The sequence below is a fragment of the Myxine glutinosa genome, chromosome 7 (genome assembly GCF_964187855.1).
Source record: "Myxine glutinosa chromosome 7, kmMyxGlut1.1, whole genome shotgun sequence".
Lineage (NCBI taxonomy): Eukaryota > Metazoa > Chordata > Myxini > Myxiniformes > Myxinidae > Myxine > Myxine glutinosa.
The window spans coordinates 186498506-186515884 of record NC_136267.1 but is presented as its reverse complement, the minus strand read 5'-3'; the positions used below and the strand labels follow the sequence as shown (position 1 = coordinate 186515884).

At 37.4% G+C, this 17379-nt stretch overlaps 1 protein-coding gene across 1 annotated transcript in view; it reads left to right on the top strand.

Moving 5' to 3' along the window:
* LOC137431901 (uncharacterized) overlaps window positions 1-17379 on the top strand; it is a 351683-nt gene that overhangs the window by 182723 nt on the left and 151581 nt on the right. Inside the window, exons 13-16 of the mRNA XM_068123735.2 lie at window positions 8-76; window positions 7753-7821; window positions 11929-11997; window positions 13036-13104. Coding sequence (XP_067979836.2) covers window positions 8-76; window positions 7753-7821; window positions 11929-11997; window positions 13036-13104 — 276 coding nt within the window. The remainder of the gene's footprint in view (window positions 1-7; window positions 77-7752; window positions 7822-11928; window positions 11998-13035; window positions 13105-17379) is intronic.

Below are 17379 nucleotides of genomic sequence, written 5' to 3'. Positions count from 1 at the left end.
TGATTAGGGTTTACCTGGACCAGTTGGACCATCAGGGGAGCGAGGTCTACCTGGTGAAGGACTACAAGGTCCAAAGGTATTGTGTTACTGAACAATAAAGAGCTTCAGTATGAAGTTTAATTTTTGTCTATTTCATTAAGTAAATGACATGAATAGCAGGATATGAGGCTTAATTGCATAATCAAAATATAGACCAATTACTTCACTGCATGTAGTCACAAGAAGGAAGCCAGTCATTAACATTACACACACACACACACACACACACACACACACACGTGTGTGTGTATATATATGTGTGTATGTGTGTGTGTGTATATATATATATACATATATATATATATATATACACACACAACAACAACAACAGGCATTTTAAGGCCATTTTCCCTGCAAGAGCGGGGGTTAGTCTTGCGGTACCCAAGACCTATAATTATAGTTTATATATATGTATAATTTATAAATATTATATTATATATGTATAGTTTATATATATGTATAGTTTACATATATATATATGCATAATTTATATATATGTATAATCTATATATATGTATAGTTTATATATACATATATGTATAGTTTATATATATGTATAGTTTACATATATATATATGCATAATTTATATATATGTATAATCTATATATATGTATAGTTTATATATATGTATAATTTATATATATATGTATAATTTATATATATGTATAATAATTTATATATGTGTATAATTTATATATATGCATAATTTATATATATGTATAATCTATATGTATGTATAGTTTATATATATGTATAATTTATATACATATGTATAATTTATATATATGGATAATTTATATATATGTATAATTTATATATATGTATAATTTATATATATGCATAATTTATAAATATGTATAGTTTATATATATGTATACAACAACAACAACATGCATTTTAAGGCCATTTTCCCTGGTAGAGCGGGGGTTAGTCTTGCGGTCCCCATGACCTATAATTATAATTTATATATATATAATTTATATATATGTATAATTTATATATATGTATAGTTTATATATATGTATAATTTATAAATATGTATAGTTTATATATATATGCATAATTTATATATATGTATAATTTATATATACTAGGGCATGCCCGTACTATATCTATATCTAAAATTATATCCCCCCCCTCTATTTACATGAAATGGTTTGGTCCAAAGCGAACGGCTTGCGAGTGGTGACAATCCCCCCCCTCTATTTACATGCAATGGTTTGGTCCAAAGCGAACGGCTTCCGGAGTTTGGTAAAGAAATCGCCATCGCGTGCACAAACGCGCAGGAAAGCGAATGAATCGCAAATTCGTTTTTATTAGTTGTAAAACATAGTTTAACGCCAACATAGTTTGCAAACGTGAAATAAATGAATACGCTGTCAAATGTGCCATCCGAGGCAGAGTGTGCCCGCCACGTTCGGCACACGCGATCGTTTGCTGCTCTCTGATTGGTTGAATCGTTTTTTGGACATAGCTCGGTAAGTAATTGTCCGATTAATATGAAACCTTGAAAAGGCACATCCTCGGGTCCCCAGCAATATACCTGGCAAGTTAAAAGTATATCGGACCCGTGGTTGTCGAGAAACAGCGGTCACAGACAGACAAACGTACAAACGTACAAACGTACAGACAGAGATTACTGGAATTATAGATAGATGTATAGTTTATATATATATGTATAATTTATATATATATATGTATAATTTATATATATGTATAATTTATATATATGTATAATTTATATATATGTATAATTTATATATATGTATAATTTATAAATATGTATAGTTTATATATATGTATAATTTATATATATGTATAATTTATATATATGTATAATTTATAAATATGTATAGTTTATATATATGTATAATTTATATATATGTATAATTTATATATATGTATAATTTATAAATATGTATAGTTTATATTTATGTATAATTTATATATATGTATAATTTATATATATGTATAATTTATAAATATGTATAGTTTATATATATGTATAATTTATATATATGTATAATTTATAAATATGTATAGTTTATATATATGTATAATTTACATATATGAATAATTTATATATATGTATAATTTATATATATGTATAATTTATATATATGTATAATTTATATATATGTATAATTTATATATATGTATAATTTATATATATATATATATGCATAATTTATAAATATGTGTAGTTTATAAATATGTATAATTTATATATATATGTATAATTTATAATAGTTTATATATATGTATAATTTATATATATGTATAATTTATATATATGTATAATTTATAAATATGTATAGTTTATATATATGTATAATTTATATATATGTATAATTTATATATATGTATAATTTATAATAGTTTATATATATGTATAATTTATATATATGTATAATTTATAAATATGTATAGTTTATATATATGTATAATTTATATATATGTATAATTTATATATATGTATAATTTATAAATATGTATAGTTTATATATATGTATAATTTATATATATGTATAATTTATAAATATGTATAGTTTATATATATGTATAATTTATATATATGTATAATTTATATATATGTATAATTTATATATATGTATAATTTATATATATATATACTGAAACGCAAAAGAAACTTACCACCTTTGAAACCTTTAAATATCAACAATAACACTGCATGTAGTAAATGTGTGAACTTATTTGTGGACAATAGTGTCCTCACTGTCAGACAAAACGGCCATGGATGGTCACTTGAACCTTCAATGGTCACTTCATAGCACAGCTGTTGAACAGCCGTTTTGACTGTCAGTGATTAGCCAAGAGGTACGGGATGATTTTAATGAGCTGCACGTGATGTCTTGATATTGGCTTTAAAAAGGCCAGTGCAAAATGGGCATTTTGACCGAAAAATTTGACCATTTGGACCAACTTCAAAAAGACCGAAAACACAAAAGAAACTTACCACCTTTGAAACCTTTAAATATCAACAATAACACTGCGTATAGTAAATGTGTGAACTTATTTGTGGACAATAGTGTCCTCACTGTCAGACAAAACGGTCACGGATGGTCACTTGAACCTTCAATGGTCACTTCATAGCACAGCTGTTGAACAGCCGTTTTGACTGTCAGTGATTAGCCAAGTGGTACGGGATGATTTTAATGAGCTGCACGTGATGTCTTGATATTGGCTTTAAAAAGGCCAGTGCAAAATGGGCATTTTGACCGAAAAATTTGACCATTTTGACCAACTTCAAAAAGACCGAAAACACAAAAGAAACTTACCACCTTTGAAACCTTTAAATATCAACAATAACGCTGCGTATAGTAAATGTGTGAACTTATTTGTGGACAATAGTGTCCTCACTGTCAGACAAAACGGTCACGGATGGTCACTTGAACCTTCAATGGTCACTTCATAGCACAGCTGTTGAACAGCCGTTTTGACTGTCAGTGATTAGCCAAGGGGTACGGGATGATTTTAATGAGCTGCAAGTGATGTCTTGATATTGGCTTTAAAAAGGCCAGTGCAAAATGGGCATTTCAATCAACATGCCACGATTGTCAAGGGATCAACGGCAGCCTGCCCTGGGCATGCTGCAAGGTGGACTGAGCTACCGTGAGGTGGCACGTCGCCTTGGCTGTTCACACCAGACGATATCGGCCCTGGTGGGCAGAGACACCCTCCACAACTCTGCAGATGACAGACCTCGATCAGGGAGGCCAAGAGTCACCACTGCAAGGCAGGACAGGCAGATGGTCCGAAGTCACCTGCGGGATCGATTCCGTCCAGCATCCCGCACTGCGGCAGAAACTCCGAGGCGTGCAAACCCACGGATCTCCAATGATACTGCACGAAGACGACTGCATGACTATGGTCTGACTGCCAGAAGACCATACAGAGGCCCCGTGATGACGGTTGCCCATCGCCGCAACCGTCAGAGATGGTGCCAGCAGCATCAGCGGTGGACCTTGACGCAGTGGAACGAGGTCGCTTTCAGCGAAGAGTCAAGGTTCTGTGTGGACAGTCCTGATGGGCGTGAGCGTGTCTGGAGAAGAACTGGCGAGCGATATGCCGATTGTTGCGTGCGTCAAGCCAACAGGTGGGGTGGCCCAAGTGTGATGGTGTGGGCAGCCATATCAGGCCGGTACAGGACGCCACTGGTGGTTGTGGATGGGAATCTTAACGCCCAGCGGTATGTGGATAACATCCTGCGACCTCATCTGCTGCCATTCCTGCTAGACCACCCAGAACTGAGAACCTTTCAGCATGACAACGCTCGTCCCCATGCTGCTCGCTTTACCACTGCATTTCTCCAAGGCGAGAACATCAACATCATGCAGTGGCCTGCGCTCTCCCCTGACCTGAATCCCATAGAGCACCTGTGGGATGAGCTTGGGAGACGCGTCGTTGGCAGGGCCAGGACACGGGCAGAGCTGCTTCAGACATTGAGGACTGAGTGGGACAGAATCCAGCAGCAATCCATCCAAAGACTGGTAGGCAGTATACGCCGACGATGCACTGCCTGTATCCAAAACAATGGTGGCCATACACGCTATTGAAAGGGGACTGACATTGCACCCTGTGCTGTTCTGTACTGTAGAACAAACTGATGAGATGGTGTATCTTGGTCAAAAACTTGACATGTCATCAATAAAATGCCAATGTTTCAATTAGCAATTGTTGGTTTGTTTTATTTTGAACTGTTACAATTTTATTACATTTCAAACAAGTGGTAAGTTTCTTTTGCGTTTTCGGTCTTTTTGAAGTTGGTCAAAATGGTCAAAATGGTCAAATGTTTCGGTCAAAATGCCCATTTTGCACTGGCCTTTTTAAAGCCAATATCAAGACATCACGTGCAGCTCATTAAAATCATCCCGTACCCCTTGGGTAATCACTGACAGTCAAAACGGCTGTTCAACAGCTGTGCTATGAAGTGACCATTGAAGGTTCAAGTGACCATCCGTGACCGTTTTGTCTGACAGTGAGGACGCTATTGTCCACAAATAAGTTCACACATTTACTATACGCAGTGTTATTGTTGATATTTAAAGGTTTCAAAGGTGGTAAGTTTCTTTTGTGTTTTCGGTCTTTTTGAAGTTGGTCAAAATGGTCAAATTTTTCTGTCAAAATGCCCATTTTGCACTGGCCTTTTTAAAGCCAATATCAAGACATCACGTGCAGCTCATTAAAATCATCCCGTACCCCTTGGCTAATCACTGACAGTCAAAACGGCTGTTCAACAGCTGTGCTATGAAGTGACCATTGAAGGTTCAAGTGACCATCCGTGACCGTTTTGTCTGACAGCGAGGACACTATTGTCCACAAATAAGTTCACACATTTACTACACGCAGTGTTATTGTTGATATTTAAAGGTTTCAAAGGTGGTAAGTTTCTTTTGCGTTTCAGTATATATATATATATATATATGCATAATTTATAAATATGTGTAGTTTATAAATATGTATAATTTTTATAAATATGTATAATTTTTATATATATGTATAATTTATATATATGTATAATTTATATATATGTATAATTTATAAATATGCATAGTTTATATATATGTATAATTTATATATATGTATAATTTATATATATGTATAATTTATAATAATTTATATATATGTATAATTTATATATATGTATAATTTATAATAGTTTATATATATATATATGTATAATTTATATATATGTATAATTTATAAATATGTATAGTTTATATACATATGTATAATTTATATATATGTATAATTTATAAATATGTATAGTTTATATATATGTATAATTGATATATATGTATAGTTTATATATATGTATAATTTATATATATGTATAATTTATATATATGTATAATTTATAATAATTTATATATATGTATAATTTATAATAGTTTATATATATATGTATAATTTATATATATGTATAATTTATAATAGTTTATATATATGTATAATTTATAATAGTTTATATATATATGTATAATTTATATATATGTATAATTTATATATATGTATAATTTATAAATATGTTATAGTTTATATTTATGTATAATTTATATATATGTATAATTTATATATATGTATAGTTTATATATATATATGTATAATTTATATATATGTATAATTTTTATATATGTATAATTTATATATATGTATAATTTATATATATACAGTGGTACCTCGGCTTACGAGTGCCCCAACGTACGAGTTTTTCGGGATACGAGCCGTCGCTCGGGCGGTTTGTTGCTTTGGGATACGAGCCGAGATCCGATGTACGAGCTCAAAAAATTTATTTTTTTGAATTTTCCGGTTGTGGCTTCCGGTTCCGGTCACGTGGTTATCTTGCCGTGAAAGCATCTCTGCTTGGATATAAAACACGCAATCGTCGAAATACATTAGCGAGGAATCTCCTTGCTCCAGCCGGTGACGTCATCGGCGGGGATCCCCGCCTCCAGAGTGGCTGGTCACGTGACCGCCAAAGCGTGTCGCGCGTGCGGGTATAATGAGCTACACCTGTGGATCACGTGACCACGGAAGCACGCCTCGCTTGAGAGGCATGGCTTTCGGTTTGCGTTTTGCTTTATAAGGCGCGATAAATGGGCTTTTGAGTGTTAGCGGTTCATGGCGTTGACGGTTCATGACGGTTCATGGCGTTGACGGTCAAAAACCCATTACATCAATTTTACCAGGCACTGTACAGTAAGTACAGTGGACACCAAATGCACGGTGGAAGGCTAGAAGTAGAAGATCGTCCAAGACAAGTGAGAATAAGCCATACTTTGGAGATGACGTCATTCGCTGGTCCGATAACCAAAGATGTGGTATAAAAAACCAGGTGAGCTAACAATGCAGCAATGAAGGAATTCGGCCAAGGCACCGGCACACAACGACCTACCTACATCGAAAGACTCAATGCCAATGGTGACAGAAGCCAAGACGGCCGGCTTAAACACCGCCGAAAGACCACGGTGTACCAACTTACGATGCAGAACATCTTGCACTTAATATGATGACAACAGGTGCCATCCTCTGACGTACCATTACAGGTACAGGTACAGTACACGTGAGCACAGAGCAAAAGTTCACTGAAACCGAGATTAAGAAAAAAGAAAAAACACCTCGTGGTCCGTGCTCGATATCCGAGTTTCAATCTTTTCAAACACATGATGCTCTCGGTCACGGTATCTCCTGCGAGCTGCTTCTCCTTCAACCACACAAACAACAACTTCTCCATATCTTCATGGATAGAGGTCCAGTTTATTTCTTTACATTCTCTTGTATTATGTACAGTATATACGAGGTCGTGCTTGTTTATACATTATTTGTTATTTATAAAGTACATTTTTGTTATTTAAAAGCACCTAACAAAAAAAATTGGTGTTTTTTTTTTGAGGCTGGAACGGATTAATAGCATTTCAATGCATTTGAATGGGAAAATTTGCTTTGACTTACGAGCGATTTGGCTTACGAGCTCCGTCACGGAACGGATTAAACTCGTAAGCCGAGGTACCACTGTATATGTATAATTTATATATATGTATAATTTATATATATGTATAATATATATTATATGTATAGTTTATATATATGTATAATTTATAAATATGTATAATTTATATATATGTATAATTTATCTAACCTTGATGTGCCTCACTTGGTGCTGCTGTTCCAACCTTGGCTTTGTACCACAGGGAGAGCGTGGGTTTGATGGGCCGAAGGGACCTCGTGGATCACCTGGTGTGGGAATTAAAGGTGGCAAGGTACAGAGAGCTTTGTAACATCCTTCCTGATGTGTTTACAATTTCACATTACACATGAGCAGTCACACAGATTGGTGTAATTTTAAATCCTTGTTGTTTACTCCACATTTTCATCGTGTTCTTTTTATGCTACATTCTCATGGGCAATGTACCAAGTCATATTATTGGTGGTAGGATCTAGGCAGGGATGGTCAAACCTTGCAGGTAGCATGTTGGTGAGGATACACATGGACTGGGATCCTGGAAGTTGTGGGTTCAAATCCAGCTGAACACAGCAATGTATGAAGGAATTGTGTTGTAATCTTCAGGTGGTGTGTTTAACTCTTAATCCATTTCTATGTTACAGGAGGATGGAGGTTCTGAATAACTATGGGTCTTACCCTTCTTGTGTACTTTATACATTAAAAAATCCTACCTTACACAATTCAGTAGAAATTTAGATTGAATACTTATCATTATGGGGGGAGGGGGAGTTCCTTTCTCATTCAATGACTGAATATCTGAGACTGAAAATAATTTCTTATTGAAAATGGTGAACTGTATTACTATACAGGGTTTTGCAAAAGTCATGCACCATCAGGTAGATTCGAGTAAATGTTCAAATTGTTGGCTATTAACTTGGAAAAATATTTTCAATTCAACATACACCTGATGTTTGAACATTTCTCAGTTTGCCAAACCAAACTCAGCATCCGGGCAAGCAGGAAACTGGTTTGGAGGTCAATGTAAATCAAACAATGACTTTGAAAGATCTGCAAGGTTCTATGTCCGAGATGAGGGTCAGTGTTTATCAATCAACAACATCCTGTTCCTTTGACAAAGCTAACCTTTATGGACAGGTGGCAAGAAAGAAGCCATTGCTGAAGAATACGCATCAAAAAGCTCATATGGAGTTTGTGAAAAAGCATCCCAATGATACTGCAGGCATGTGGAGAAGGTTTTGTGATCAGATGAGACTAAAATTGAACGTTTTGGTCTGAATGCAAAACGTTACGTAATTGAAAGTTTTGGTCTAAATTCAAAGCGTTATGTCTGGCACAAGCCGAACATTGCACATCAATCACCCACTCAACACCATCTCTACTGTCAACCATGGTGGTGGCAGCATCATGCTATGGGGCTGCTTTTCATCAGCAGGGACTGGCTAGTTTGTCAGGATTGAAGGGACAATGAATGATCCAAAGTACAGGAGAGTCCTTGATGAAAACCTGCTTGAGTCAGAGATGAATCTGAAACTGGATAGAAGATTCACATTTCAAGTCCTGAATTGAACACAATTGAAGATTTATGGCGCGACTTGAAGATGACAGGGCATGCCGAAGGGGGCACGGCAATGACGCCGCTGAAAGGGAGTACTCAGTTTTCACTTTGTTTCTTTCTTTCTTTGTTTTCTCATTTGTTTGTTTGCTTGTCCAGGCAATATCTCAGCCATTTTTGGAGCTAGGAGGCTGAAATTTAGGCACAATAATGAACAGGTGCTTTGGAAAAACAATATGTTTTATTTGTTTTTGATTAATCATTTAGTTGATAAATTACCTAATTATTATCAATTTATTAAGTCCTTATTTTCTTTCTCATCGGGACAAGGCACCTTTTGAGCTAGGAAGCTAATATAGCTATAGTGACCAAGTAATTTGGCTATAAAGAGTATGATGAACTATTTAATTTTTCTGAGTAACGACTTAATTAATTTTAAAGAAGTTACAGATTCAGATGAAACAGTGGTGGTTGAGGTATGCTATTAGCCCAACTGATTAAGAAATTATTTTACGATTAATATTTAGTGATTTTAATTACACAATTAATCAATTATTGTACACCTCTCCCTCCAAATTCTGACACCATGTGCCGCATGGCGGCATCATCGGGTACTGAAGGTGTCCCGGCAATGTCGTGCGCTGGAGATTACGTTATTACCCTGTGCTCGCAAAGCGAAAAGCAGGGTCAGACATTTGGTGGCATGTGTGGCGTACGTGCGTACGTGTCTGCATTTTTTAAATTCATTTTTTCGGCAACCATTGGTCCCATTGACACGAAATTTTACCACAGGAGCGCCTCCGCCTGTATACTATTTAATTTATAATTATGACGTCATAGGTCACGTGGTACGGACGCCATCTTGGAAAAAAGTTATGCCTGGTTTTCTCCCAAACCGCTCAATGGGAAAAATTGAAACATGGCTCATTGTCAAGTACTCCCCATGGGGAATAAGATAAGTTGATGATGATGTCATCGGTGCCTTCATTATGACGTCATAATTCCACAAGAACAACGCTTGAGCTGATCAGTATGAAAAAAAACATTTCTCTGCAACTGTTAGTCCGATGGACACAAAATTTTAAAAATACGAGTGGCTCCTCTTGCCGAATTTTAAAAAAATGATAATTATGACGTCAAAGGTCACGTGGTACAGGCACCATCTTGGAAAAATCGAAAAAGGTTGCACCTCTATATCCCCGAAACCGCTCCATGGAAAAACTTGAAACGTGGCTTATTGCCGAGTACTTCTCTTGGGGAATAAGATATGTTAATGATGATGTTATTGGTACCTTAATTATGACGTCATAATTTGACAAGTACAACGCTTGATTCGATCAGCATGAATTATTTTTCTCTGCAATTCTTGGTCCAATTGACACAAAGTTTTCACCATAGGAGCTCCTCCTCCTGTATAATTTTTATAATGATAATTATGACGTCATAGATCATGTGGTACAGGCGACATCTTGGAAAAATCGAAAAAGCTTTGCACCTCTATATCTCTGAAACTGCTGCATGGAAAAAATTGAGACCTGGCTCATTGTCAACTACTCTGCATGGGGAATAAGATATGTTTATGGTGATGTCATCGGTGCCTTAATTATGATGTCATAATTCGACAAGTACAACGCTTGATCTGATCAGTATGAAAAACACAAAAATTCCTCTGCGACTGTTAGTCCGATGGATACTAAATTTTCAGAATATGTGCAGCTCCTGTAGAATTTTTAAATGATAATAATGACGTCATAGGTCACGTGGTACAGACACCATTTTGGAAAATATCGAAAAAGTTGCACCTCTATCTCCGAAACTGCTCCATGGAAAAAATTGAAACATGGCTCATTGTCAAGTACTGCTCTTGGGGAATAAGATATGTTAATGATGATGTCATCGGTGCCTTCGTTATGACGTCATAATTTGACAAGTACAACGCTTATCCGATCATTATGATTCTTTTTCTCAGCAACTGTTGGTCGGATAGACACAAAATCTCACCAAAGGAGTGCCTCCTCCTGTAGAATATTTTAATGATAGTCATGATGTCATAGGTCATGTGGTACAGGCGCCATCTTAGGAAAACCGAAAAACGTTGCACCTCTGTATCTCCAAAACCGCTGTATGAAAAAATTGAATCGTGGCTCATTGTAAAGAACTCCATATGGGGAATAGGTGTTGTTAACAATGACGTCATTGGTACCATAATTATGATGTCATAATTCGACAGGGACAACGCTTAGTCTGATCAGTTTGAAATTTATTGAGCGTGATCTATGCAACAATTATAATTAGAGAATATAAATTGATGTTGTCATCACTCACGTGGTCTGGCAGCCATATTGGATCACAGAAAAAAAAAAACGTTCAAAAACAGAAGAGTTGGCTCGCACCAAGTTGACTACGCAGGTTAAGTATTATATGCATACCATCTAGTATATTTAATTGGCATGGATTGGTGTACTTTGAATGTAGCTCTACTTGTTTGGATTAAATTCCCAATTTGACAATTGATTGTCACCCAAGTGCATTGCAGCAATAATTTAATAATCTGTCAAGTGGGAGGGACATTGTACTAGATGTCCGATTTGCTAACATTCTTTGGTGAATGTTCTGAAGATCCCACAGTGTCTTTCACACAAGTGTGCCATTGTGTGCTGACCCGATGCCTAAATTACAAATTCCTGAACTAACCTATACCACTCTCTGACAGAGAGGTAACTTTCAGAGTTGGCAACGAATGCTCACAAATTATGATTGTCCTGATGATCTGTGAAGAGTAAGGATGTACCTTGACCCTATTACACCATTACAATAAATGTAATGTTTGTTTTTATTTGCATTACCAAGGGTGAGCTTGGACGTAATGGACCCCCAGGCCGATTTGGGCAGCCTGGTGTTGGACTCGTTGGAGAAAAGGTAATAAATAGTGTGACTGTTTTTCTCTCTCAGTATGATATAGTTATTTTTGTTCTGAAGTTCATTTCCTGCACGATTTTATTTTATAAATACAACAATGCTATTTGTCATTGCTTGAGTTGTCATTTCCACACATTATCACTCATTTAATTTCACACTCTATTGAAAACCTCTACATATGATGTGACCTTCGGAGATGAATCTCTCAAATGCCCAAGATGTATATTATATCAAATCAAATTTGTTCCTTTTCTCAAAAGACGTTTCGAACCGTAACGTCAACTTTACTGATCGCACGTTATCATGATAGCCGGCGAAGCCGGTGTTGTGAATGAACGCGTACGTATTATGTTGAAAAGCCAGATTTTGCTGGATCCTTTGAGAATTCGAAGCTTTGACGCACCAAATCGCTCCATGGAGGCCACCATCTTGCGGATGCGGAAGTATGCATAAAAAAATTGAGAAAAGGTTCAATAGCAGTTTGTTTCACCCGTCTTTTTTTGATTCACAATCTTATGCACCTCTATTTGTAATTAAAATACTTTAAGACCAACCTCGTTCCCCGGGCCCGCATGGGCCCTGGTTATCTTCAACGAAAATCGTCACCAAACACCGGAACCAATGAGATTCAAGCATTTGAAAAAATTCCAAAAAACTTATTACCGCGTTTTGGAGGCTGAAAACGGCGTCAAATATTCTAAAATTGACGAAGAATTATTTTTTAAAGAAATCTCGCGGCCGTAGGGGCTAGTTTTTCACAGCCGGAAATATCCGAAGTTGAGACGGAATTCACCGAATTAATCAAGGAAATTTTATCAATTTTAATCTCATCCAGAATGCAAATGGTGTCATTTTGAACTAGGTACGGTACCTACCTACTACCAACTACCTAACCTACTGATGCCATAGTGATGGGTAAAATAGTGGCAAGAGGCTTTGGCTTCGCCGGCTCATTGCGGCTTTGCAGTAGGGTACTAGTATGATATCTCATAATGTACCCTATCCCACACCCTCCCTTTTGTGATTTGTTGGTGTCAGGGTGAACAAGGACCAAGAGGCTCACCTGGACCAAGAGGTGCACCAGGAGAAGGTTTAACTGGACCAAAGGTAACATCTGGATTTTTACTGCGTAGCCCATAGGGCAAAGCCGTCTAGAACAGTGTTTGTCCATCCGTATGTCCCCTCAAACGTATACCAATGACAGAGCTGAAGATATGGTCACATGACAGGGTGATGTGATTACATCTGATGTCATTATTGTGATATATGACAGGTTCGACGATATGTTCGGCCTGAACGAAATTGGAATTAAAATGGCGGTGTGCGGAGTCAGTCGCTGGCCCGCCTGAACGAAATTGGAATTAAAATGGTGGTGTGCGGAGTCAGTCGCTGGCCCGCTGTACGCGTACAGCTGGTACAGCGGGCCAGCAACTGACTCCGCACACCGCCATTTTAATTCCAATTTCGTTCAGGCCGAACATATCGTTGAACCTGTCATATATCACAATCACCATGCTCTACCTTTAAATTTTTCATTCAGTGTGAAACACAAACAAACCATTGTTAAAATGACCATCAAATATCGAAAGCATCGGCGTTACGGCTCTTCCTACAATATGGTACGTATAGGCCTTAGGCTTCATGCCTCACCTTCGGACCGCTTCGGACAAATTAAGCCCAGGTTTCTTGATACAGTTGTGTATCGTTTCAGTAGTATCGTTTTCGTAATAATAATAATAATAATAATGTAGTAAATATAACCACAACACTTTAATCCCAATGTTGTGAATACAAAGTTAATGGATTGAAGTGGTGTATGGTTCATGAATCAATGATAAGCGGTGTAACCGCGGAAGTAATGAATTAGCCTCAGTTTTTTTTATAGTAATATCATTTTCGTAATAATGATAACGATCATTAATATTATTGTAAATGTAATCGTAACACTAATCCCTTCATAGTGACTGCAAAGTTACTAGAGGTTAAAATATATCTAACTTCTTCTTCTATATATATTAAAGAAAGTTTTTGTTTGTTTGTTTGTTTGTTTGTTTGTCTGCACGTGCTAATCTCCTGAACAGTGAAAGATAGGAGGAAACCTCTGAAACAAAAAATGTCGGGACAGGCCCCGGGAAGGTTAGAGGCTAGGTGGCGAGGCCGCCTTGGCCAGGCTGGGCCCATTTCGCAATTAAAAGCTGAGCTGAATTATAGTAGTCAATCTTATATGGCCGCGAGTAAAAGCTGAATTATAGTAGTAAATTCATTCAAAAAGAACCCAGGCAACGCCGGGTGCTTTCGGCTAGTCTTCTATAAATTAAAGTAATGACAATTGGTTGGGTTGGTGGCTGTGTTAAAGCCCCACTTCATGTCATCCATTTGAAGTCAGATTTGGTGTCAGGACCGGTCACCGTAGGGTTACAAGCCACTCTACCTGTAGAGGGAATATCTTTTGTTATCGGGAATGATTTGGCCGGTGGTCAAGTTTCTGGTAACCCGATGTTTGTTGAATACATGCTGCGATGTACGTATAGGTCCCTCCATGCGTGTCCTTGTGAAGTGATGCGATGTTTCATGTTTCCACATGGGTATTGATGTGGGGTATGGATGAAATACCTTGGTCGAGATAGAATCGTGTAGGTTTAGAATGCTCCGAGTGTCGCGAAGAAGAAGAACCTACCTTGATGTCAATTAAGTTAGGCCGACTGTCCGGGTAAGATCCTGTGTGTCTCCCTACGACGGGTGGAACTGTGCTAATTAGGTAGGGCTTAAGGATAAACCCCAGTGTGTAATTGCCCTGTGATTTTTCCATTCGATTTTATTGCGTCAAAAAGGGCTGCCACAATAACCACAACAATCGCACTGTAATTGGACACAGTCGCTCACAACGTCGCCATGGCTAACCAACACCCAGCACATTTGCTGATCGGCACGCAAGCCCCACCTCACAGCCTTCGACATCATCCAAACGTTTTCAACGAGAGATTAGACTCCGCCTCCCCTTACCCCTAAAAGTATCTTAACGGGGAGGCCACACCCCGGCCTTCGTGATTGAGTAGCGCTCGGTGATTGGACAGAGAGTGTGACGTGAGCTTGGAACATTCCGGAGAAGGCAAAATAGATGCGTCTCGCCATCTTTCTCCCTCTCGTTCTGGTTCTCATCGCGAGTGGACGCTGTGTGCTGGTGAGGAGACGTGTCAGGGCTTTGGGACTTTTGCAACGTGGAAGGAGGAGGTGTTGGTTGACGGTGGTGCCCTGCAGAGAAGGAGGGGGGTCATGAGCAAAACAAAGAGGGATCCTTCCTGCTTGCCTTACACCGGCGGCTGGCTGCGGGTGTGATTCCGCGCCCTTTTGTGTGTTTCCTGCGCGGTGGTTCGAGGCGGTGGTTCGAGGCGATGACCAGCAAGCCTCACCAGCCATTTGGGGACACAACGCTGAGTTAGGCCGATTATCAAAGCGATTTTAGTTTTACTTTCGTTTCCCCTTGTTTGTATACGAGTCTGATTGGAGGGTCCCTCATTTAGGAATTTTAGTTTACCTCATCTTTCATTGTTACTTGCATTTATTTTTATTAAATCATTATTTGTCGAATTTTACTTTCCTTGTATTGTGGATTTTGCTGTCCAGTCTCTGTGTCTGTGGGGATCGGATAACCCCTTTGTGTGTTCCCGATCAGGTGAGACCTCAAACCTTCCCGAGTGTGACTACCGCCAAGCTTGGTATACGCCTCAGAGTTAAAGCTCGTTTTGGCCATTCGTCCTCTTGGGGTCTTAACCCAGGGAACACGATAGTATCAAACAAGCCTGGCTATGCCGCTGTTAGACTTTCGGTCTTGTTTTATACAAAGAGCATTAATCTGTAAGGGAAATTTAAGCTAATTTCCTGAATGTCAATGAAAGACCAACTATGGAAATAGATAACTATTTTGTTTGTAAAACTTGTACTTAAAGGAAAGATAAGAGCACAGGTGTGTAATTAATTTTATCAACACACTGTTTTTTTCACATTTAACACAGATTAAGATTGCACATTTACAAAAGAAGACATTCATTGTTTGTTAAATTGTAGGACGTACAAATATTTCACTTAACTTCCACAAATCATACTGTTGGCTGATTATCATAATAGCCTCCTGTTACCTTAAAAGAATGGTTGACAGCATGGCCTAGAGGTACGCATACTCGCCTGTAAGCTGTCTAGCTTGGGTACAAATCCGACACAGCTACGTATAACTTGTCATCACACTGTTTCACAAACAGGGAGCTTCATCAATGTGTGTGATGGATGTTAAACAGGGGTTTTATCTGCCGACATTTATAGTTGGTGGACGTTAAAGATCCCCCGGCGTCCTTCAGGAATAGAAAGCGAGTTATGGCCGGCATCCGGAGCAAATTACAAATTCCTACCTTGACCTATAGAGATCACTGCATCAGTGGATGAGACTTGTATAAATATAAATGTTATTGTTACAAACCTCATCTATTTAGTGCTGTCCATCGCTGGGGACATTGACTGATGAAGAGTCGCAAATTACTCGTATGTTTAAAGATGCACAAAATGGACATTTTGTGACCAATACAAGCGGTGACTTGAAGATGTGGATAACAGAATACGTGAGTGGTACTTGAGGAGGAGACTGATATAAAAATTGTTTTTTAATGTTGATCATAAGTGCAAACTTTTAAGGAGTATCGAGCGAATCGATCATTGACCTCTCGGATATCCTCAAGTGAAAGTGACATGAATTCAGCATCATCAGCAAACAGTTGTTCACTGATTCAAATCATATGGATGTAGGACTTGGCTCAACATCTGACAACTGAACAAGCTCAACATCTGACAACTCAACAAGCTCAACATCTGACAAATGAACAAGCTCAACATCTGATAATTGAGCAAGCTCAACATCTGACAACTGAACAAGCTCAACATCTGACAACTGAACAAGCTCAACATCTGAAAATTGAACAAGCTCAACATCTAACAACTGAACAAGCTCAACATCTAACAACTGAACAAGCTCAACATCTGATAACTGAACAAGCTCAACATCTAACAACTGAACAAGCTCAACATCTGACAACTGAACAAGCTCAACATCTAACAACTGAACAAGCTTAACATCGAACAACTGAACAAGCTCAATATCAAACAACTGAACAAGGTCAACATCTAACAACTGAACATGTTCAACATCTGACAACTGAACAAGCTCAACATCTGACAACTGAACATGTTCAACATCTGACAACTCAACATGTTCAACATCTGACAACTGAACATGTTCAACATCTGACAACTGAACATGTTCAACATCTGACAACTCAACAAGCTCAACATCTGACAACTGAACATGTTCAACATCTGACAACTCAACAAGCTCAA